Source organism: Zeugodacus cucurbitae, chromosome 4 (assembly GCF_028554725.1).
Source record: "Zeugodacus cucurbitae isolate PBARC_wt_2022May chromosome 4, idZeuCucr1.2, whole genome shotgun sequence".
Lineage (NCBI taxonomy): Eukaryota > Metazoa > Arthropoda > Insecta > Diptera > Tephritidae > Zeugodacus > Zeugodacus cucurbitae.
In genome coordinates this window covers 1,039,768-1,062,830 of record NC_071669.1, presented here as the reverse complement: position 1 = coordinate 1,062,830, position 23,063 = coordinate 1,039,768, and the positions used below count along the sequence as shown (strand labels likewise).

General features: G+C 34.0%; 3 protein-coding genes across 4 annotated transcripts in view; 2 read left to right on the top strand and 1 right to left on the bottom strand.

The window, feature by feature from the left end:
- Positions 1–5,298, top strand: part of LOC105215858 (receptor-type guanylate cyclase Gyc76C) — a 99,100-nt gene extending 93,802 nt beyond the window's left edge. For both annotated transcript variants that reach the window (XM_029044047.2, XM_029043960.2), the window contains exon 17: positions 45–5,298. In XM_029044047.2, the coding sequence (XP_028899880.1) occupies positions 45–2,240 (2,196 nt within the window). In that variant the 3' untranslated portion in view covers positions 2,241–5,298. The remainder of the gene's footprint in view (positions 1–44) is intronic.
- Positions 5,299–7,937: 2,639 nt separating this feature from the next.
- Positions 7,938–17,153, bottom strand: LOC105215716 (mucolipin-3). The gene is made up of 3 exons (XM_011189817.3): positions 16,401–17,153; positions 10,651–11,501; positions 7,938–10,593 (listed from the first exon to the last, which is right to left on the bottom strand). The coding sequence occupies exons 1-3, from the start codon at positions 16,878–16,880 to the stop codon at positions 9,846–9,848; spliced, it is 2,079 nt and encodes a 692-aa protein (XP_011188119.1). The 5' UTR covers positions 16,881–17,153; the 3' UTR covers positions 7,938–9,845.
- A 62-nt stretch (positions 17,154–17,215) lies between these two features.
- The window catches only part of Abtb2_0 (ankyrin repeat and BTB/POZ domain-containing protein 2), a 90,726-nt gene continuing 84,878 nt past the window's right edge, over positions 17,216–23,063 (top strand). Inside the window, exon 1 of the mRNA XM_054228466.1 lies at positions 17,216–17,875. The gene's annotated coding sequence lies outside the window, so the exon portion shown is untranslated. The remainder of the gene's footprint in view (positions 17,876–23,063) is intronic.

Below are 23,063 nucleotides of genomic sequence, written 5' to 3'. Positions count from 1 at the left end.
GTTATTAACACACGGAACACATATTAACACGTTGATTTTTGCAGGTCACTATCTACTTCAGCGACATTGTGGGCTTCACCGCTATGTCAGCGGAGAGTACACCACTGCAAGTGGTGAATTTCCTAAACGATCTCTACACGGTATTCGATCGCATCATTCGCGGCTACGATGTGTACAAAGTGGAAACCATTGGCGACGCTTACATGGTGGTCTCTGGTTTGCCGATCAAAAATGGCGATCGCCACGCTGGCGAAATTGCTTCGATGTCGCTAGATCTGCTGCATGCGGTCAAACAGCATCGCATTGCACACCGACCCAATGAAACACTCAAGCTGCGCATCGGTATGCACACTGGTCCCGTGGTTGCGGGTGTGGTGGGTTTGACGATGCCACGCTATTGTCTGTTCGGTGATACCGTGAACACTGCGTCGCGTATGGAGTCCAACGGCGAGGCTTTGAAGATACACATATCAGGTAAATGCAAAGAAGCGCTCGACAAGCTTGGTGGTTATGTGACTGAGAAGCGTGGACTTGTGTCGATGAAGGGCAAGGGTGACGTAGTCACGTACTGGCTGACAGACGCCACGGAAAAGGCTATACAAAGGAAACAGGTCGATATGACCGACATGCCACCGCCGCTCTTTTGTCGACCGCGCAAAAGTCCAAAGTTGAATAGTGACTCGCGCCAGCCGAGCATCGTGGGCATGCATTTCTACGGCGGTGGCTCTCGGCGCACCTCCATGGTGCCACGCACCGATATCGAGTCAAATTATAGCCTACAAGGTTCCACATATTACGTGGCGCGCGATTCGCCGCACTTGTCGTCGCGTCGTCACGATCGGCCGTCGCTGAATGGCATTGGCGGCAACAGCATACCGGAGCGCATGAGTTACTATGGCGGTTATGTTGGCGCGGGGACGGGAGGTGAGAGAAGTGGGAGCGTCGGTGAGACTTGCACGCTGCTTGAGTCAGCACATGCATCGCACAACACGCTGGAGCATTCCGAAAACGAAACGAACTGTGATAATGAGTGCGTAAATGGTTACGGGGATTGTGATAGCGCAGGCGATAGTAGCGTGGTTGGTGGTGTTGGCGGTATTGGCGTGACGAGCATTGTTGGTAGTGCGCTGCTGGTAGGTGCACTCCGCGCACCACATTCCGTTGCAAGCTCGCCCAGCCACAAGCCGCTGGCCTTGGTGCGTCCGCATCGTCGCATTATTAGCGAAAACCTGCCATCCTCTGTCTCCACACATGAGTTTGGTGATATCAGCAGACATCCCACCGTCGCTCAATCGCTTCTGCTGCGCGAGACACGCTCCCTTGACCCCATGCCTATGCAGCTACGTAAACGTAACGAGCCCGTAAAACTACCGCCGTCCAAATTGTCGAAAAACAATTCACGCTCCTTGGATGCTGTTGCAGCACTCGGCATACGAGAGAGCAAGACTACCAAATTCGAAAACGCGAATATGAATGGCGTCGCAGACGATGAAGTGGACGATATGCGCAGCGCAGAGATCGAGGAAGTCAACGTGAATACTGAACCGAATAATTTGGATGGCGAAGACTACGATGACGATGTTGGACTGCTGATGCGTGACAATGGTGGCTTGCGCTACGGTCATAGTGGCAGTCTACAGCCCAGCATAGTGCCCGTCGCATCCACGCTACTGAATCGCAGACGCAGTGGCAGCCACGTTTCCACCGGTGGCGGTAGTGCTGTTATTGGTGGCACAGCCAGCGGGGTTTTGCTGCCATATAAGCATCTCAACAACAACTGCAACGGCGGCATGACCATCGAAGAGGATTCCCAATCCCCGCTACTACGACGACAAACGTCCCTCACCAGTCCACCCGACGAGATATTGGCGCTCACAAAGCGTTGCCGCTCGCTGGAGGCACTGGAACACACCAGCATGGATGCCGCTGCTGTACCTGCAAACGCCAATAGTGGGCGTGGCATCGGTGGCGGCGGCCACACTGGTCATAACAGCGTTAGCTACGCGCAGGACATCGACGGCAGTCGCGCCTCAGCCTCGGGCTCGTCGGTCGCTGGTCCAACGACGCGCAACGGCAGCAACTTCACAACCTGGCTGTGGCGCATTATTCAGGGCAACGGAAAGCGTTCGAACGAGGCGTCGCTGCGGCGTGTGGTGCCGAGTGGTGTGCACGCGCCGCACGTCTTCAGTGACATGCCGCCGACGGCGGCGTTAACGCGCGATCGTGAGAGTATCGTGTAGTGCACGAGGGACCCCGATGGTGTAGTGGAACGAACTAACGGTTCGGGTATTGTGTAATATTGCAACTGTGTGCAAGCCAACAGACCACGTGCCGACGCGCCACGCTGTTTGTCAAATTAAAGAAAAAAATCAAATTACTTATTAATTTATTTATTTGCTACATAAATTTACCCAATATTTTCGTGTGGAAATGCTGGAAAAATCGGTTGTAAAGACACTAACGGTTTAAGTGACGTCCACATTTGGACGCGCTTGTGAACTTCTAGCGAAAACAGACGTGACGCGTACGGCGCTTGCGGCAACTGTAAAGGCGGTGCGTGACACATGCCCTTTGCAAAAGGGGAAATTTATACAGTTACTCTCAGGAAAATACCGTTTTTCGAAAGAAAAAAAATACTTTTTTTGTGCAAATTGTGTGTTACTTGTCTGTAGATTTATACAAAATTCCGTTTTATACAACTACAAAAACTCTCCACTTTTGTTTATTTAAAAAATGTATTGAACTCTATATTAAATCACCGTTATTTTTACTTGCTAAACCACTAAATTTGCACTTTCTCAAAAATTATAAAAAATTATAACAAAAACAACAATGTAAATAAAGCGCGAACGAAATACATATATAAAAGCGTAGCTTTTCAGTAGAGTTACTACATAATTGTAGAGTTGAGCTAAATGTTGTCGATTTCGAAAATCTGTTTATTCGCTTTATCACTTGTATATACATTGTCTGCAACGCTAAAAATCTAAAAATTGCTGTCAACAATTTGGAGAATTTGAAAAATGCTTAAATGTAGTATTTGATCTCAAACAGCACACGTAGCACACTTCCCCACATACATATATTCAAAATATTTTTATATAAACGTATAACTTTGTGCCGTTAATAATTGGAACTCTACAAAGAACAAAATTTGAAAGAAACTATAATTAAATGCGTAAAATAAATATTAAAAAGAAAAACTAACGCTTTTCCAACTGTATTTCGGACCAAGTGATTTGGAGACCAAGTGTAGACATTAGTCTGGGTTGATTTTTTGTTAATTTTCTCAAGTCAAATAGTTGAGTTTAAGCTTACTCCGAAGAAATTACAACGAAATTTTGCGTAACGTTACTTTTGTGCAGAACCCTTGGCAAAGCGTTAGTTTTATTAGAAATAATTTCAATATATACATATCTAGTCAGCCGACACCAGACTAGTTTTGGTTAAAATTATTTGATGAAACTAAAGAGAAAACTTAAATAATAAATTTTAATAAAAAAAAATGTTAATTTTGCTAAAATAAAACAACAACAAATGCTTTGCAGCAAACATTAATTATATATAAATAATTGAAAAAAAAAAAAAAAAATTATTTGTACGCCAACTTCTTTATATATGTATTTGTACACACATAAATATATATATTTTGTAAAATTAATGCAATTTGTCTATCAGAAATGTTTATCAGAAATGTGTATGTATGTGTGTTTCATTAAAGAAAAAATTTAAAAAAATTGCACTTTGTGTTGCCCATTTAATTGTAAGCTGCAAAATTTATAAGACTTCTTCACCAAACAAAAAACACTTTAATTAAAATAAAAAAACAAAAATAAAAAAAAAAAAAAATAAATTACATTTTATTATAAGTGAAGTGCTGTTAAATTACATACATAAAAAAAATATTAAAAATTAATGCTGAAAAGGCAAAATATAAGATTTATTTATATTTAAAAGAAAAATGTGCATTAGTTTAAGTGTGTGTGTGTGTGTCTGTGTTTGTCGTTAATGTTTATAGTAATATATTATATAAATTATATATAAAATGTAAAATAATACAACAACAAGTGAGGAGATGTTTAGGCTGAGTTTTGCGTGAATGTGGGTGTGCTTGTGTGTGCGTGACTGTGTTTGCATAACTACATATATATATATATATATATATATTACAAAGCATAAACTACATATGTACATATATATAAAGAAACAAAAACAAATATCTAAACGCAAAATGCTAATTTAATAGCTGAACAAATTTATTGCAAATACAAAAACAATACAATTTCATTAAAAAAATATATTTAAAAAAAAATTAATTAAATAAAAATAAAAAAAGTGTTGTATTTAATTATTAATAAATAAATTGTATGTGTAAATAGCAAATAGTTACTGTTAACTTTTAAAACAAACCATATAAACCATCATGTAAAAAAACTAAAAAAAACTAGTTAAGTTTTTGTAAAGAGTATAACTGGCATTTTGGCTGCAGAAAAGTGACATTTTATAGAAATGCCGGGCGCAGCGTAGCGTGAGACCCTGTCATGAAACGCTGCGCCAGGCAATTCAGCACAGTCAGGCAGTTTGCGCATGCGCGTGGGTGCCAAGTGCCAATGCAGAAATAAGTGGACAAATTTAGAGAGCAAGTTATTAGCTAATCACATATGTATGTATGTATATAAAAGAGAAAAACATTTAATTAATTATATAAAATGTGTGCAAAAATAAATTAAATAAATTTCAAAAAATTAAAAAAAAATATTAATTGGCAAATTGTTTGTTAGGCGCTAAAGCACAAAATGAAAATGCTTTCAAAACAATTTTTATAATTTTTCTTAGCAAAACAAATACTTGATGTTAAACAACAAAAAATAACAAAATAAAAATTATAAAAAATAGCGCTTCAAAGTTTAGGCTTTCCTGTAGTTGCCACCTATCTCTTTATGTCCAATTATGCAGTAGTCACTTAGCGCACAATAATGTAAATGTTGTACATTTTATTTTTGTATTTATAATGAAAAAGTGTATATGTTAATTAAACAAAGAATATATAGTGACAAATATAAATATTTAGCATATTTTGTATGTATGAAAAAATGTATATTATTGTTTTCTAGTTTTAGTAAATGCTACAAATAAATGCGTAAACACGAAACAAAAGCAAAAACACACAAAACAATTAAATTAAAATAAAAAAAAAAATAAAAATTAAATAAAATAAAATAAACAAAAAAAATAAAACAAAATAAAAAAAATGAAAAAATAAATAAAATAAAATAAAATTAAATTAAATTAAATTAAATCAAATTAAAATAAAATAAAATAAAATAAATAAAATAAAATAAAATTAAATCAAAATAAAATAAAATAAAATAAATAAAATAAAATAAAATAAAATTAAATTAAATTAAGTTAAATTAAATCAAAATAAAATAAAATAAAATAAAATAAATTAAAATAAAATAAAAGAAAAATAAAATAAAATAAAATAAAATTAAATTAAATCAAAATAAAATAAATAAAATAAAATTAAATAAAATAAAATAAAATGAAGTTAAATTAAATTAAATTAAATCAAATAAAATAAAATAAAATTAAATAAAATAAAATAAAATAAAATAAATAAAATAAAATAAAATAAAATAAAATTAAATTAAATTAAATCAAAATAAAATAAAAAAATGAAAAAATAAAATAAATAAAATAAAATAAAATTAAATTAAATTAAATTAAATCAAAATAAAATAAAATAAAAAAATGAAAAAATAAAATAAAATAAAATAAATAAAATAAAATTAAATTAAATTAAATTAAATCAAATTAAAATAAAATTAAATTAAATTAAATTAAATTAAATTAAATTAAATCAAAATAAAATAAAATAAAATAAAATCAAATAAAATAAAATAAAATAAATAAAATAAAATAAAATAAAATAAAATTAAATCAAAATAAAATAAAATAAAAAAATGAAAAAATAAAAAAAATAAAATAAATAAAATAAAATAAAATAAAATTAAATTAAATTGAATCAAAATAAAATAAAATAAAATAATATAAAATAGAAAAAAATAAAAAAATTAAAAAATGTATATTATTGTTTTCTAGTTTTAGTAAATGCTACAAAGAAATGCGCAAACACGAAACAAAAGCAAAAACACACAAAAAAAAATAATTAAAATAAAATAAAATTAAATTAAATTAAATCAAAATAAAATAGAATAAAATCAAATAAAATAAAATAAAATAAAATAAAATAAAATAAAATAAAATAAAATAAAATAAAATAAAATAAAATAAAATAAAATAAAATAAAATAAAATAAATAAAATAAAATAAAATTAAATTAAATTAAATCAAAATAAAATAAAATAAAATAATATAAAATAAAAAAAATAAAAAAAATGAAAAAATAAAAAAAAAATAAAATAAAATAAATAAAGTAAGATAAAAAAAATGAAAAAATAAAATAAAATAAAATTAAATTAAATTAAATCAAAATAAAATAAAATAAAATAAAATCAAATAAAATCAAATAAAATCAAATAAAATAAAATAAAATAAAATAAAATAAAATAAATAAAATAAAATAAAATAAAATTAAATTAAATTAAATCAAAATAAAATAAAATAAAAAAATGAAAAAATAAAAAAAATAAAATTAAATAAAATAAAATTAAATTAAATTAAATCAAAATAAAATAAAATAAAATAAAAAAAAATAAAAAAAAGTGAAAAAATAAAAAAAAATAAAATAAAATAAAATAAAATAAATAAAATAAAATAAAATAAAAAAAAAAAATAAAAAAATAAAATAAAAATAAAAAAATAAAATAAAACATAATTAAATAAAATAAAATAACACAAAATCAAATCAAATGAAAATCATTAAATAGAAATCAGTAGAACTATTTTGTAGACCGTGAGCAACTCTAAAAGTAAGCATAAATATTATAAATGTTCTATTAACATTCTAGTAAAATGCAAAGTGAATACCTATTCTACATGTTTTGTCTGTTGTTGTAGTTTATTAAGTGTTTATGTACACAACGCTGTTTTATTTAATGAAAAAAACACATAATTTAAATAAAAAACAAATAAATTAAATAAAAAAAATTTAATTAAAAATATAAAAATAAAAAAATTTTATTATAAAAAAATAAAAAAAAATTTTATTATAAAAAAAATAAAAAAATTGAAGTTGTGTAACAAAAAACAAAAAAAAACATACAAACGAACTACCTACAAATATTTAATAATGTGAATTAACAATAGCGAAAAAGAAAACTCTATTATATATTGCATATATATGTGTGTGTGTATGTAAAGTGCACAGCAGCAAACAAAGTGAGTTTTACTAGTTAATAATTTAAAATATATAAATAAATTCATGTTAAAGCAGCAAAAAAAGCAAAAATAAAAACATTAATTGCCATATTAAAAATAATTAATTTAAATTACAGTAAAAAACAAAATAAATAAATAAATATATTAAAAAAAAAGAAAATGAATAAAAGTGAAGAAATCTTGCTGAGATCTTGCATTGAGAATTGTTGGTTTTTCTTTTGTTTTCGTTCTGACTTTGGTGGCTTTGAACATACTTGAGTGCCAAATATTTCTAATGCAAAAAAAAAAAATAGAAATTTCTAAACGGTTAATGTCGCCTCCTTTAAGTACCGAACTTCAATTGAGCGCACTAGAGAACCGATTTATGACAGCAGTGTAATCTCAAAACATCAGCAACTGAGTTAGAAAACTATAGAAGAACATTATTGACCTCCGAAGAAATTTGGTATGCGCCTAGGGATATGCAACAAAATGTGTAATGTCTGTCATGTAAAGATGATGACAGATGACAGCATCTACACCACACTGGCAGTTGTCTTCAATCATTTTAAATTCCATAGCTACCACTAAAAGTCAAGCAATACTCGAACAAATATATTTTAATGTACAATGTAACTTTATTGTGTATATATGTATGTACATAGCTGTATGTATATATATAAAGTACGCACTCAATAACATGTCAATACTTAATACTAGAGGTCTTTATACACATTTTACAACTCGTGGACAGATTTTCGTTTATTTCATAACCAAAAAACATTCATCAGACGCGCGTCTCATAAACACAACTGTAGAAAGTGGAAAGAAAGAAAAACAAAAAAAAAAAAAAAGAAGAGAGGAAAATATAAAGAAAAGGTAAGAGAAAATATATTTAAGTTACCACTGAAAAAATCTCTACTTTATTTGACTATAGCATTTTATTTATATAACGGTACTTTTACATGAAATACACATCAGTTGCAGAAGCACTAAAACTAGTAGAATACTATAGAGTGCACTAAAATGCAGTTATTTAGTTGGTGTGTGGTAATTTAGAATTCTCAAGATTTGTCATTTATTGTTGTATGAAGATGTAGATGATGATAACAACAAAAATGTGATAAGCTTTTACAGCGCTTAGAAGTTCTAAGTAAATATGCAAATGCGTTTGAGTTAATTTGAAAGAATATGAGTTTAATTAAGAGTTTCTTCTGGTGGCAAAAATGCTTAAGGATGCATATAATTAAAAGAGCAAATGCTTAAGCAATAGAATGAGTGAAAGAGCGAATAATTTTAGAGACTATTTGAAAGAGAAATGCTCAAACGCTTCAGAAAAGGATTTCTGTTTCAGAAAATTTCAATAAATAATGTGTTAATATGGACATTTCTTTACCTCCTTGAAAAATTTTATATTTTTTGGGTAGAAATTATTTTTATTTCCTCCTAAAAGCGTGCTTCCACATTACAGCACTTTAGGCTTATAGTCAATTTATTTTATCAAAAATATATATAACAACCCTGCATATGCGTGCTCTAATATCATAACTAGTTGCGTACAACTTTGCCTGTGTTGAATTATTGTCAGCGTTTTTCAATATCGTCAACTTTTCACATATGAAATACACAGTCTAATGTATACTTTTAGGCGTTTAACCACCACTAATCTTAACTATAATAATAAATTGTTTTAGAAAATGTATCTACGCTTATTTTCTGGCTAATAATGGAGACACAAAAAATACATTCTTTGGTTTTAAAAATTTACATGTAACTTTTGCAGTAAAAAGACTTTTATTATTTTCAAGGACTAAAACTAGCAACAGTCATATAGTGTATTTAGCAAGCATTTTTGTAAGTCTACATGGCAACATAGTATACTATTTAGAAGCTTTAAGACGACATCGATTGATTTGAAGCAAGCTAAATGTAGTTTATTGTATTGTTGTTATGCTTACTGTTTTCTAATTTTAAGACACCTAACCTCATATACTTTAGTCCCTGACATTATACTTACAAATATATATATATGTATATGCTAACATATTAACAAACGTGTTCGACAAAGCTTTCTTTTACACTTAAGAAACTTGTTTCGGATTTAATGACATGCCACAAAGATTAGAAATGCGAATTTACGAAATCGATGCAAATGTAACGCGTATGAGACACATACTTGTATGAAAGCCCAGCTGCAAATGCAGTTGCCTTCAATGGTATTTTGTAAAAAAATAACTTTTGTATAAGCAAATATTAGACATTCAACTAAACGATATTAACAAAAAGAAAAGAATATACTAGACAACTAAAATATCAGTAAAAATAATAATAATACACAATCAGATCAATGCATGCGCTCAAAAATGCCTGCGAATATATGTAGCAGCTCAGCAGCGTTGGCGTTACGGCACATACCAAGCGTCAGCGTCAGCGTTCGTTTATACAGTTCTTCGTTCGTTCGTCGCATTCGTCAGTACAGTTTGAATTCAGTGTATATCATCAATATCATCATTAACATTCAATCACTTGATAATACTCGTTAAACTGGTGTACCCTGAGGCGCCGTTGCTGCCACCAGCACTGCCGCCACCCACCCGACAACGGCCGCAACAACAGACTTGGCGTAGCACTTCCAGCACACCGTTGCCATCAAAGTCATCCATGCTATTCATGAACACACCTGATGTGAGGTCCTCCTCGGTGCGCGTGCCCACGAACGCCTTCAGATCCGATATCGGGAAACCATCACGATAATAACACTTGATCGTATCGTAGGCATCCATGATGACCGAGATGAACAGCGACAGCACGACGTAGATGTACAGCGAGATGAAGGAGTACAGGTAGATTTGACAGAACCACCACAGCCAATCGGCCTTGGACGAGAGCGTAGCGAAGGTGGCGAACATATCGTCACCGTTAATTAACGAGAACAGACACTCCGAGGTTGTGGCAAGCGAACGGAACTTCATGTGGTATGGACCGAGTATAAGCCAGCCGCAGAAGGTGAAGCCGGCGTAGATGAGCAGCGCTGCGAGTAGGAAGCGCAGTATCTTGGGCGCGGCACGCTTCAACGTCAGTATGACCACGTTGTAGGTCTTGAAGAAGCCCAGGTAGCGCAACACGCCGAACCACACAAGTAGATTGCCCACGCCCAGAAAGAGCGAACAGGTGTCCCACTGATCAACGACAAGGAATTTCCGTTCGATCTGCTCTTTCAGTGACGAACCGATTATGAGCAGCAAATCGTTGATAATGATCATCACATACCTGGAAACAAAAGAAATTATTACGAGCGCTTATTTACTTGCCACACGGGGCACTCACCAAAAGTTTACAAACTCCATGCGCCCCTCGAAGCTCAGCTCCTTGTTGAACTGCATGCGGAAAAATCTCACCGTCTGGCAGCGCAGCAAATAGGCCCGATAGAGCGCACGCGAGCACAGCGCGAACGACAGCAGGCACACCAACAACACCAGTATATTCAACATGCTACGCAAGGCCGCATCGAATTCCGCGCTCGAAATGAATTCAACATCACCTCTGCAGCGCAAACGCTGCGCATCCGCATCGAGCGACAGCAACATTTGGCCATCGTGATCGCGATTGTCGAAGAAAATCGTCACGTCGAACTTGAAACAATCGGGCGCCGACAGCGGACCACCATACGCCTTGAAATTCACCGTTTTAATGGCAAACACCAGCGACGCTTTCACCAGCGACGAAAAGCTCACCTCAACGCCGTTCTGCTTGAGGTAGGCCTGCACGCCGATCGTCGTCACATTCGGCGGCAAGTACAAACAGAACTCGGTTATGTCGGGATTGAAGATGTACGACTCATTGAAGCCGAATATGGTGCCCTCACGGTAGTTGTAGAGGCAGAGATGCAGCGGCGCCATCTCATTGTTTTCGGTCGGATAATCGTACGGGCCGATGGAGCGACTGATATTGGCATAACCGCGCACCGCATAGTCAATGGTGTCATAGAAATCGGATTTCTCATACAACGCGAACGGACCCACCGACGGTGGATAGGACTCCACTTCGCGCGAAGAGTCCCAACCGCGCAGAAAGAGATGCGAGAAGGCGATGCGATTATCCCAGGTGTAGTTGATGTGATTGTAGCGCGAATGCGCGAACAGACACAGCTGCATCGTCACCAAGATGATCTTCACCACCTGAAAGGGATAAGGGAAAAGTTTATTAATAACACTTATATTATTATTATTTGAAAGACAGACTTGGCGACTTGATAGTCTGACGTCATTGAAGTTCTTAAAGACATTAAAAAAAAAAACATCAAAAATGGATTCATAAATTTTTTGTTCACTATTCGTAAAGTGAGTATATGGAGGTCTAAGGTATCGTATGAGACGGATTTTCAGCTCATTTAATTGATCTGTGAACACTTTTCATTCAATTAAATCGTTTAATTGCCTTGTTTCTAAAAAATTATATATATGTGTGTATGTATGTACATATGCATATGTGATTTTTATGTATGAATGCATCACTGTGAACGCAAATAATTTGTGTGACACCTACGACATTCGGAATGAATAATTCGCTAATGTTTGTTGGATCCATAAATATACTAAAGTCATAACATGTACATAGTACCTATAAATAAAATATTGAAAATTAATACAAATAAATCAAATATTTTAATCGAAAAATCGTATAATTTCAGGAAAAGACAAAATGACATCAAAATTTAGGAAACATATATCATGACTTATGCCCTACTATCCACTATATCAAATACAATACGATTTTCCAGCAATTTGGCTTTTAATTACTTAAGCTTTAGATAAACTGGCATCGATGACAAATGGCTGTGTCGTCAATAATAAATGCGATCGTTGAAAAAAAAAAAATTAAAAATAAACCAATGAAGTATAAATAAACATAAATGCATGAATGTATTTATTTAATTTATGGTTTCTAGGTTATAAACATAAACAAAATTCATATATCTCAATCGAAAAGACATAAATTCGATTATATCGAGTCGTAATACCAACTATGATACATTATCTATATTAATTTAAAATATTTAAGGCATTGGAAAATTACCTGCAAGTAATTGAAACTATCTGCAATACATTTTTAGGGAAAATTACTTGGAGTACAGCGAAGATAATATAAAATATCTGATTGTTAAACTGAAATTAATTATATTTATTTCCAATTATGATGATTCATATGCGTACATATTCATACAAGCGGGTGCATGTTAGTAATTCGCTAAAAATAACGATGAAAGCATTTTATTTAACTAATTAGTTAACATAAACCCTGAGACTATTGTCTGACTGCCAAACAAAGTTTGGGAAAACTTTAGTATACCGTCCCACGATTTCGGGGTTAAAATAGATATGGGCGGATAGAGGGGGATCTCCAGATCACGAATATATATAATTATTGCCGCCGCAAACTTATAGTTTCTGAGTTATTTGCAATTTAAGATTTAAAATTAACAATTTTCAACACGTTATTTCTCACTGTATATTGAATTGTTCACATATATTTTGCACTTTAAATATATTTACACTTCATTAATTTGTTTCTACATATTTATTTTTAACAAATTATATCAAAATTTGCTGTAAATAAACATTTAATTTTATGCACAATTCTGTTTATTTGTAAAATAACAAAACGGTTGCAAAATGACAGAACATAAGTGTTGCCACATGCATCGATTAAAAATAATCAAAATGAATAAAATTCCCAAAATGAAGAAAACAAATACCCAATAAATAGTTATTAAGTAAACATTCTAACTACAAAAAATACCAAGGTTTCAAAATTTATAAGTACTTCAAAAAAATAACCCTGGTCGAGCCAACACCGGGGATTATCAAAGAGGTGGAATAACAAGTTCTTCCGCGTAGAACTACTTTCTGCAGAGGCGGCCTTCGGCCGCGCTTCAAAAAAATAACCCTGGTCGAGCCAACACCGGGAGTTATCAAAGAGGTGGAATAACAAGTTCTTCCGCGTAGAACTACTTTCTGCAGAGGCGGCCTTCGGCCGCGCTTCAAAAAAATAACCCTGGTCGAACCAACACCGGATATTATCAAAATATGGGAAATAATAAAATAATTTACATTACACATTACATGCATTATGTTTATTGTATTTGGGGTATAATCTTTCTTTTTCATTATTGTGATTCTTATAATTCGTTTACAAAATATGTGATATGGTAACACCTATTTTGTGTCAGAATGCAACCCTTTTTTATTGTAAAAATAAACAAAATTGTGCAAAAAGTAAAATACTTATTTACAGCATATTTTAATATAATTAGTTAAAAATAAATATTTATAAACAAATGTGTGAAGTGTAAATATATTTAAAGTGCAAAATATATGTGGAAAATTCAATATACAGTGAGAAATAACGAGTTAAAAATTGTTAATTTTAAATCTTAAATTGCAAATAACTCAGAAACTATAAGTTTGCGGCGGCAATAATTATATATATTCGTGATCTGGAGATCCTCCTCTATCCGCCCATATCCATTTTAACCCCGAAATCGTGGGACGGTATACTAAAGCCGACCCCAAAGTTTAATGAAGTACTTGTTAGTTGACAATAAATAAATAGAAGAGCTAAAGATAAGCAAAATGCGCATGTAACTGTTAAATTATGTACATAAACCCAAACTTAAGCTCTTTGTAAAAAGTCTACTTTTAATGCGAGACATTATTTTTGTAGAAATTCAGCGCTGACCAGCAAAACAACGAAAATTCTGTGCACAAACACATTTACTAACGAAAGAAAAACAAAATGTGACCGCAATCGCTTTTGTAGACAGACATACATGCATTTCAGTTCGCCTTGTAGTGGGTTGTACGCTAGCATTTAGTCGCATTTGACTCAGAAAGATAATGAACGAAACAGACTCTGCATACAGTTCACGTTTGCGATCGCCATTGCCTGCGTCGCATGCTTAAAAGTCATTTAGATTAGAAGTGATATAAATATTTGCTCATATTTTTAGATTACATATTTACAATTTGATAAGACTTAATACTTTCTTGAATATATGGGCTCCGTATGCATCACATGGCATTAAACAGTGATCACTTATTTAGTTGGTACAAATAGTTTCGAGATTGCTTCGAGGTTAATTAGTTAATTTGCTGGAAAAAGCCTAGAAAACGCATATAATACTCTGTTGTTGTTCGACTGCAATTTGTTTAACAAGTTTTTACATGTTAAAAATTATGTACGTATGTATGTATGTAAGCAGCGCTAACGCTGAGTCATTCACAGGTGCAAATTATTTAGCTCAAGCTTAAGCAGACACATGTATGTACATAAATGCTTAGCATTATTTAGTGTTTACTAAAATTATTAACGTATTTAAATGGGTTGATTATTCATGAGCTGACAAATTCATTTAGCACAGTCGCGCAGTGCTAGACCGAAAATTTGTAATTGAAAAATTTGTGAAAACTAAAAAAAAATATTATTTGAAACGTATTATCTTATCGAGGGATTCTACGGAAAAAGATGACCCCAACTCAGTTGGTTCTAAGAAACCGTAAAGGAGCCGGATTGTTATTCCAACTAAAACAGGGAATATTGAAATAAATTATTGAAATAAACATAAAAATACAGATTTGTGGAACACTTTTTTTAGCTAATAGGTTATGTTTATGTTTAATATTTTTATTTTTTTGCATTTTTCATTTGCATGTAGCTTTGCAATAATTGTAGGCGTATATCTTGTCATCAGTTTCGTGCTCTTTCGTTTAAAAAATACTATTTTCCCTTATCAATTACCTTCACGCAGCAAATAAAAAGCGCTTTTCAAACTAATTTGCAAACCAAAAGCGAGACTGTTGGTTTCAGTTGCATTGAACGGCTTGTTTTCACAATGAATTTAGATACATACATACATACATACGTATAATTTACAAGCTTGTACAACTTGCAGTTCAAAAATTTTGTGTTGTATTGCTTGTGTCATCATTTGCATTCAGCGAACGTATGAACATGTTTATATAATTTCTGTACATACATACGAACATTTAAATGTATGTATGTACCTCCATGTAATCATTTGTAAATTTGTTTGTTGATATGCATATTGAGACAAAGTGATGCTTTAAGCGCTTGTTTTATTATCACATCGCATTTGCAGCCGCACAAATAATTACATGACGACAATTGAACAATGTGATTGTATTTAGGGAAAAGTTCCACTTTGCAAGGTGTGTGGAGCGCATGAAGTCACACCAGTAATCCAGACTTATTTTTATTGTGCATGTACTGCAAGCAAGCGTTTTAATAGAACAAGGGCAACAAGAAAGCAATTAACGAGTGCAGTGTATACATATTTACACATCGTGTCAATAAACCGAAAGAAAAAAATAAAAATATTATTGTATGCGCATTGAAATATTAAAATTAAACGCTGAGTATTTTGTTAAAAATATGTATGAATGAGCGTTGGTACAAGAGTCTTTAACTAGTAATCAGCAGCAGCAATGGTTGACGGAATATGGGAAAAAACGTTTAACAATAGAATGCAAGCATATCGAAAGGGTTTTTGTTATCTTCATCAAGCTATTTTACATTTTTTTTTGTACACAATGAATTCTTCGTTTTAGTTTAGTGAGCTTTTTTGTAAACCCAGCAACGAAATATTTATCAATTAGTACAAATTTTATACGCATATTCGATAAGCATTTCCTGCGTACAAATATGTATACAAAAGTGAAAGCAAACTCATGATGTATTAACTTCAATGTAACATTTAATAATGTATTAATTAATATACAAATGACTCAATCAATATAGGGGATATTTATTTGAAAGCATATTAGCTATTATTTAAGGGGGTGTTTTTTTTACAAATTATTTGTAAGGAATTACTGTGATTGTGCTTATTACTGCTTAAGAATAGCATTTTCGTTGCTCGTGCACTGTTTTTCAATTAAAAAAAGCATTTTGTTACCATTTTCACTTCCATGCTTATTACTCAACACGGATACGCACTCTTGACTTAATTAAAACTTTTAGCTTTTTACAACAAAGTAGCATAAACGAAATTGACTCACCTGTACTACGAATTTGTACGGGAACTTGCGACGTGCATGCCACTTCTCGATCGGATTCATGAAAAAGAATTGCAATTTTCTACGCATTCTCTCCTCGTTGTAAGCGGCCATTGGCGAAGCACCTTCCGCGTTGTTGGAGCCTGAAGGTTGTTCACTGCCATTCTGTTCAGCACCACCGTATTGTGTTGTGGAAGGCGCGAAAACATTTGGTCGCTCATTTTCGATATTTATGCCACCAACTGTCGCCGCCGTTGACCTTGGCTGATTTCTGTGATATTCATCATCACTTTCACAACGCGAATTTTCACCGCTGCTATTTTCACCCCTACTCACTCCACCAGCAGCGCCTGTAACATGGTCTAGCTGCTGATCTACGTTGCTGTTACGCAGCGTTGCGTCATAGAGATTTGGTTGGGGCTGTTCTTGTATGGGTAGTTGTTGGGGAGCAGCTGACGCTGTTGCTCCACCGTAACTCTGCATCTCAATGCACTGCAAGAGTGTTTGCCTTGAGGTGGGGTTTGGGGATTTTTTCTTTTGCACTCACTCGTAGCAAAAGAAAAATCACCAAAGTGTTTTTTTGAGTGCTTGTTTACAATCGTCACTTGTTCGTTTGGGAATATTTTTTCACTTCCGTACGCGTTCGAATAACTTTATCAACTAAATTGCGAAATCAATGAAAATTTAGCGAGTGCTCGACGTTGTTTTTTGGAGAAGCAGCAGTAATCAGCCGTTTTTACGTATCTTCTATTTTTCTGCCTTTGTGTTTTGATATGCGAGATAGATTATTTTCAAGATCTGGGTGCGGAGAAGGGAAATATATTCGAAAAAATGACAGTTCTCTGTGACTTCGAAAAAATGACATTTTGTTCGAATATCTGCACTATAGGGTGTTACATATTTCTAATAAATTTCGATATCTGCTGTATTGAAAAGTGTTTCCAGCTTATTTTTTACTAGTGCACCACAGATGTCGCCGTATTCAGTAGATGCAGATTTTGTTTTGTCAAACGTCAACACGGAAGCGGCTTGACATTGTCGCAAATCATTCTTCCGCTCAGCAATTTTTCTATTAATTGTTGAAAATTCAGTGAAATTCCATTTGTAAAACAGAAATAGTTACATCATTGTATTAATATTGGTGAAAAGTTAAAATCTGTGTTAGTAAAAGTGTGTATCAATAAAATGCGCAACGAAATGCAATCACTAATGTTCTCTGGCCTTTTGTGGTCAACTAGCGACCCAAAAGCGACGGTGAGGCTTAATCAACAAATATTTACAATACTAGAGGTTCCCGATCGGAACAAAAGTGTGCGTTTACATTAATGTGTCTTTTATAAAGCGAATATCGGCGAATATTGCTGGAAATAATCTGCTGTAGTGAGAGTTCGAAATGAAGGAGGTGCTCCGTCAAAACATTTGCGCAGAGGGTACTCCCCACATTTACACACGTAGCTGAAAACAATTCAAGTTTAACGGTAAGTAATATTACAACATTATCATGTAAATTGAAAATAATCAGCTGAATGTAATAAGCTTTATTAATTAGATTTAAGGTTAAGTAGAATTGTACAGACGTACATATACACGCATCGTAACTCATGATATCTAAACTTCACAAACCTGTGCGAAAAACTTTGATCGTTGATGAATACCACGCGAAATTCTTTTCACCTCTCAGCCATTGGTGTGTGCCGCGCAAAACCTGATATTTTACCCCGAGGCTGATATCCAAAACATATGCTATTTGTCTAGGGCAACAGTAAATTCTTGTCAAATTGTGATCTGCAGACAAACAATCATTAATCGTTTGACTAATGCTACGCAGTAAGCTAACAAATTTGCATATTTTTGCAACACTTTCCTCTACTCGCCAGCAGCGTGTGTATATCTGACACAGCAGGATGTAATGTAAATGCATGGCAAATTGATGTTCATACATATTTATTTATGCTGTATTTTTGTATTTTTTTTTTTGTTGAAATTAATGTAATTTAGTTAGCAGCAGCACTTTAGTCCAAATTTTGTTTACAATCATACTGCTCTTCGGCGGTGTTAATATATATGATGATGATGTGCTGAAATGGCAATCTATGTGCCACCGAATTTGTGGTAAAAATAGGCTGTTAAGCTTTGGTGACACATATTTTATGAATATTTTAATAAAATTCAGTGAAAAATAGTTCTTCTAATTTTGGCGTATTTGTCGTATCTTTTGTAATTTCTCTTTCGTTTCACAACAACCATAAAACTATTTGACATTTGATACTTCTAGCTTTTGTATTACGATTAACATTCAGCTTTTAGAATATCAGTGTTAAGATAGCACTTGTCATTCTTCGGCTACCCCTCTCCCTACCCCTCTCCCTACCAGTATTAATCCACAGTCTTTATCTGTTTTTTGGCTTTTATGTGATCTGCTCTTTGTGTTTGGATCGCTCGGCTATCATTTTTTCATAAGAACTATATAATGTGGCTTGCGTTTAACAGTTAATGAGCATAAATTTAGATAGAAAAAATATTTCGAATTTGCAATTGGTGTTAATATATTTTGTTAATAAATTAAATAAAAAAAATCAAGTTAGTATGAAATTAGACCAAAATCTGTTGAAAGTGAAATTGTGTGATTAAGGGGCAAACCTAGTGTAATGGCATAAAAAACAGGTGATTTTTGGCATGTTATATAAAAAAAAAATACTTTATCAATTATTTCAAAATTTTAAGAATATATTTATACATGTTTCAAGAATTAACAGTAAAATTTTTGAAGAAAAAAATTAAATACTTCTTAAGTTATAGTCGCGAAAAAAGGTCCTTCACTGCTGCACTGATTCCGGCCTTCTCCGTGGATGACATCTAAAAAAAAAACTAGATAATATTGTCTATAAAAAAATCAAAAATTGACAATATGGCGGCGTTTTAAAAAAAATAGTCGAAATTTACCCCAAATTTTGGTTGTTTTTGGTTTGTCAAAATTCGATTTTTTGATCAGATCAAAAATCGATAGGTCATTTTATGGAGAACTATATATAAAACATGTAAAAAAAATTCGATAGTGATCATTTGTTTTTGAGTAATCATTGCAGCAAATTCGGAAAATGTTGTTTCGAGAAAAACGCGTTTAAAGATAAAATGATCGTTTTCACTGTTACCAAGCGGCTGCTCTTTAACTCAAAGACTATTTGAGATATCGATTTGAAATTTTAATATGTTACTTTTAAAGGTGTAATCTACCAAAATATGAAACAAACAAACAATTGATTTTTTTGAAATTTCACACTAGGTGTGCCCCTTAAAAGTTAGCTATGACTATTATGAATTAAATTTAAAAAAAAAATAGTAAAAAATACGAATAAAATAAAAAAATATATTTTTATAAGATATACATGGATTTAAAAGTCTATTTAGTCTATTTCAAAAATTAACTGAACTGATATAAGTTCCCTAGCAAGGTGCTAACCAAACTCATTCTAAATCAAATATTTTCAATTATAGAAATGTAACAAAAGATATTGCTGCATTGACATTTATAACAAAAAATTATAATAACAACAACAAGAAAGCATAATTTTTCACACCTCTTTAAATAACCACTGCTAGCCCATCTGTTATACCCAAAAACTCTTTGTACTCACGCACATCCTGCGGATATTCTACTTTACACACAACTCTCCCCTCTTTAGTGATTATGAAAAATTGTTTTTTAATACTTTTCAACAAATACTCAGCACTCAAATAGGAGGCAAAACAATGAATTGATAATTGAAAGCGCGCACGGTTCAATGTCTCCTTGGAAACGCTCAATGATTCGTCACATTCCATGAATGCATAACACAATTATTTAGATCGCCTCACACACGCGCACACAGTTTTTATGCTTGCGCACAATGAATAGGTGCTTAAGCACCAGCCTCATGAACAATGCGCGACACCAAAGCCTCCCGATTGCCCGCGATGGCAGCAGGCACACCGGCGATTCTGTTGTGTTGTGACAGGCGTGTAATTTCATTTATTGCATTTTTTCAATAAACACGTTTCCCAACGAGAATGAGAATTCACATATAAAAACAACAATAACTAATTCTGAGCTCCTCAACCCCAACCTCAACACCGCTAACCGCATGAAAATCACGCACAACACCGAAAAACAGAAAAAAGGCACCAAATGATAAGCAACAATAACAACAAAAGGCAGGAATAGAAAAGATGAATTTATTGAGGACTGAGGAGGAAGAGAACTTGCGGTAAAGGTGTCTATATAAAGACGATAAAAGAACAGTTGGCTGACGATGACGTTGACGACCTTTCTACCTTTTCCAACACTGCCACACCACCACCGCCGTGTCTTCACAAGTACCTGCAGCCAGACAATGCGAGAACAGCGACCTTAGACAGTTGGAGTTGTTGTTTTTGGCTCGCTATAAGTGTGTGTATGTGTGTGAGATACCAAAAACCGCATTTTACCGAAAGAACAAATGACTCCAAATCAATCAAGTCGTGCCCATTGTTCGTCGGTGCCTTCCTCTGCCACGGCCATCATAGCAGAAATGTTTAGGATTTGGTAAAGGCACAACAACGAGATTTTCAATAATAAAGGCAATAGAAGAAAGCAGAGAAATAATAATAATAAAAAAAAACAAATCACCACAACAGTAAATTTGGAATGCATGTTGTGTTGAGATTGAGGAAGCAATCAGATAACCATCAATTCGGTTTGGCCGGCAGAGGTCTCATTCATTCTACACTTCACTATCTACGTGTGTTTGTGTGCATCTGTCAAATGGCCATGCATTTCAGCTTTATTAGGCGCAATAATGTGATTATTGTTGTTTTCTTTCTATATTTTGTTATCTAATTTTCTCGAGAAATTCCAAACTGTCACTCGCTTGACAATCGCCCGAATATTGCTCTCAACAATTTGTGACAAATGACGGCTACATTTTTGGAATTCTCAATCGATGCGTCGGCCGTCGTCCGCCCGTCGCGATAAACGCTGACACTCGCGTCGTATTGTCGCGATACCGAGAAAGGTACTTGATATGGGGCGCGTCCGACGTGTCACTAACCGGTCGTTTAGATACTCGTAGGTGAGTTTGGTGCTTTCATTAATGACGATTTAATTTAATTGCTTCCTGAAAATGCAGTAAAAGATTACCACAAGTGTCTTTTGGAGAACGCAGTGGCATAATGAGTGCTATGAGTGCTTATGTGGGTAGTTAGATGGGAGCAGTGACGAAGCTTAAGTGCTCATAAAAATGCGTAATTCTGGCTAAATTCTAAGCTATTAGCGCTAGTAAATATTAGTGTTTATGTTGTTAAACATGTTTTGGTGTGCGTTTTTGGTATTAAAAGTGAAATCGATATTTTTGAGAGAAATTTGTAGCTGTAAAGTTTTAATTACTAGTTTTATTAGATGATAAAAATGGAGTATCTAACAAAGATATTTCCACTAAAAAAAGTTGAGTCAGCGAGTTTTATTGTTGTTATAAATATGTTTTATCAAATTCACATGATCCTCCACATTAAAAGTTCCTTTAGGCCGCATAAAGTCAGCTTGTATGGCACCTTCTTTCTATAAGAGTGTACAGCTACTGGCATACGCCGATGATATCGATATCATTGGAAACAACACCCGCGCCGTTAATTCTGCTTTTTCCAGACTGGATAAGGAAGCGAAGCGAATGGGTCCGGTGGTGAACGAGGACAAGACGAAATATCTCCTGCCATCAAACAAACAGTCAGCGCATTCGCGTCTTGGCTTCCACGTCACTGTTGACAGTCATAACTTTGAAGTTGTAGATAATTTCGTATACCTTTGGCACCAGCATTAACACCGATAATAATATCAGCCTTGAAATCCAATGCAGAATCACTCTTGCCAACAGGTGCTACTATGGACTGAGTAGGCAATTGAAATGTTAAGTCCTCTCTCGACGAACAAAAACCAAACTCTACAAGTCTCTCATCATTCCGGTCCTACTCTATGGCGAAGAATCGTGGACGGTGTCAACATCCGATGAGACGGCACTAAGAGTTTTCGAGAGAAAGGTTTTGCGGAAGATTTATAGTCCCTTAAACATTGGCAACGACGAATACTGCAGACGATGGAACGATGAGCTGTATGTGGTATTCGGCAACATAGACATAGTCCAGCGAATAAAAAGACAGCGGCGAACGGTCATGTTGTTCGAATGGATGAAAGTGCTCCAGCTCTGAAAGTATTCGATGCAGTACCCGCTTGTGAAAGCCGAGGAAGAGGGAGACCTCCACTCCGATGGAAGGACCAGGTGGAGAGGGACCTGGCTTCGCTTGGTATAACCAATTGGCGCCAAACTGCCAGAAGGAGAGACGGGTGGCGCGCTATTGTGGACTCGGCTATAACCGCGTAAGCGGTGTCTACGCCAGTCAAGAAGAAGAAGATAGCACCTTCTAAGTTCACAGCAATTTGCAAAATGCTGCACTATTTTCAACTGCAACACCCATGTGTTTATAAGGCACACACATTCCATGCGTTCAAGTTGCTCGTCATATGTGTCGGCTGCGCAAGTACGTGGAAAAGGTCGCTGCCACAGCCGCAACGGCATTGATTGCGAATATCCAACGCAAAAAAAAAAAACAAGAAACAAAAAATGAAGAGCAAAACAGCAGAAATCACAAACAACAAGC

Excerpts from the sequence above, each read along its gene's own strand:
- LOC105215716 (XM_011189817.3), bottom strand. The coding sequence starts at position 16,880 with ATGCAGAGTTACGGTGGAGCAACAGCGTCAGCTGCTCCCCAACAACTA. Across the intron at positions 11,502-16,400 it reads CGTACAAATTCGTAGTACAG|GTGGTGAAGATCATCTTGGT; the intron begins GTGAGTCAATTT and ends TATCCCTTTCAG. Across the intron at positions 10,594-10,650 it reads ATGGAGTTTGTAAACTTTTG|GTATGTGATGATCATTATCA; the intron begins GTGAGTGCCCCG and ends TTTTGTTTCCAG.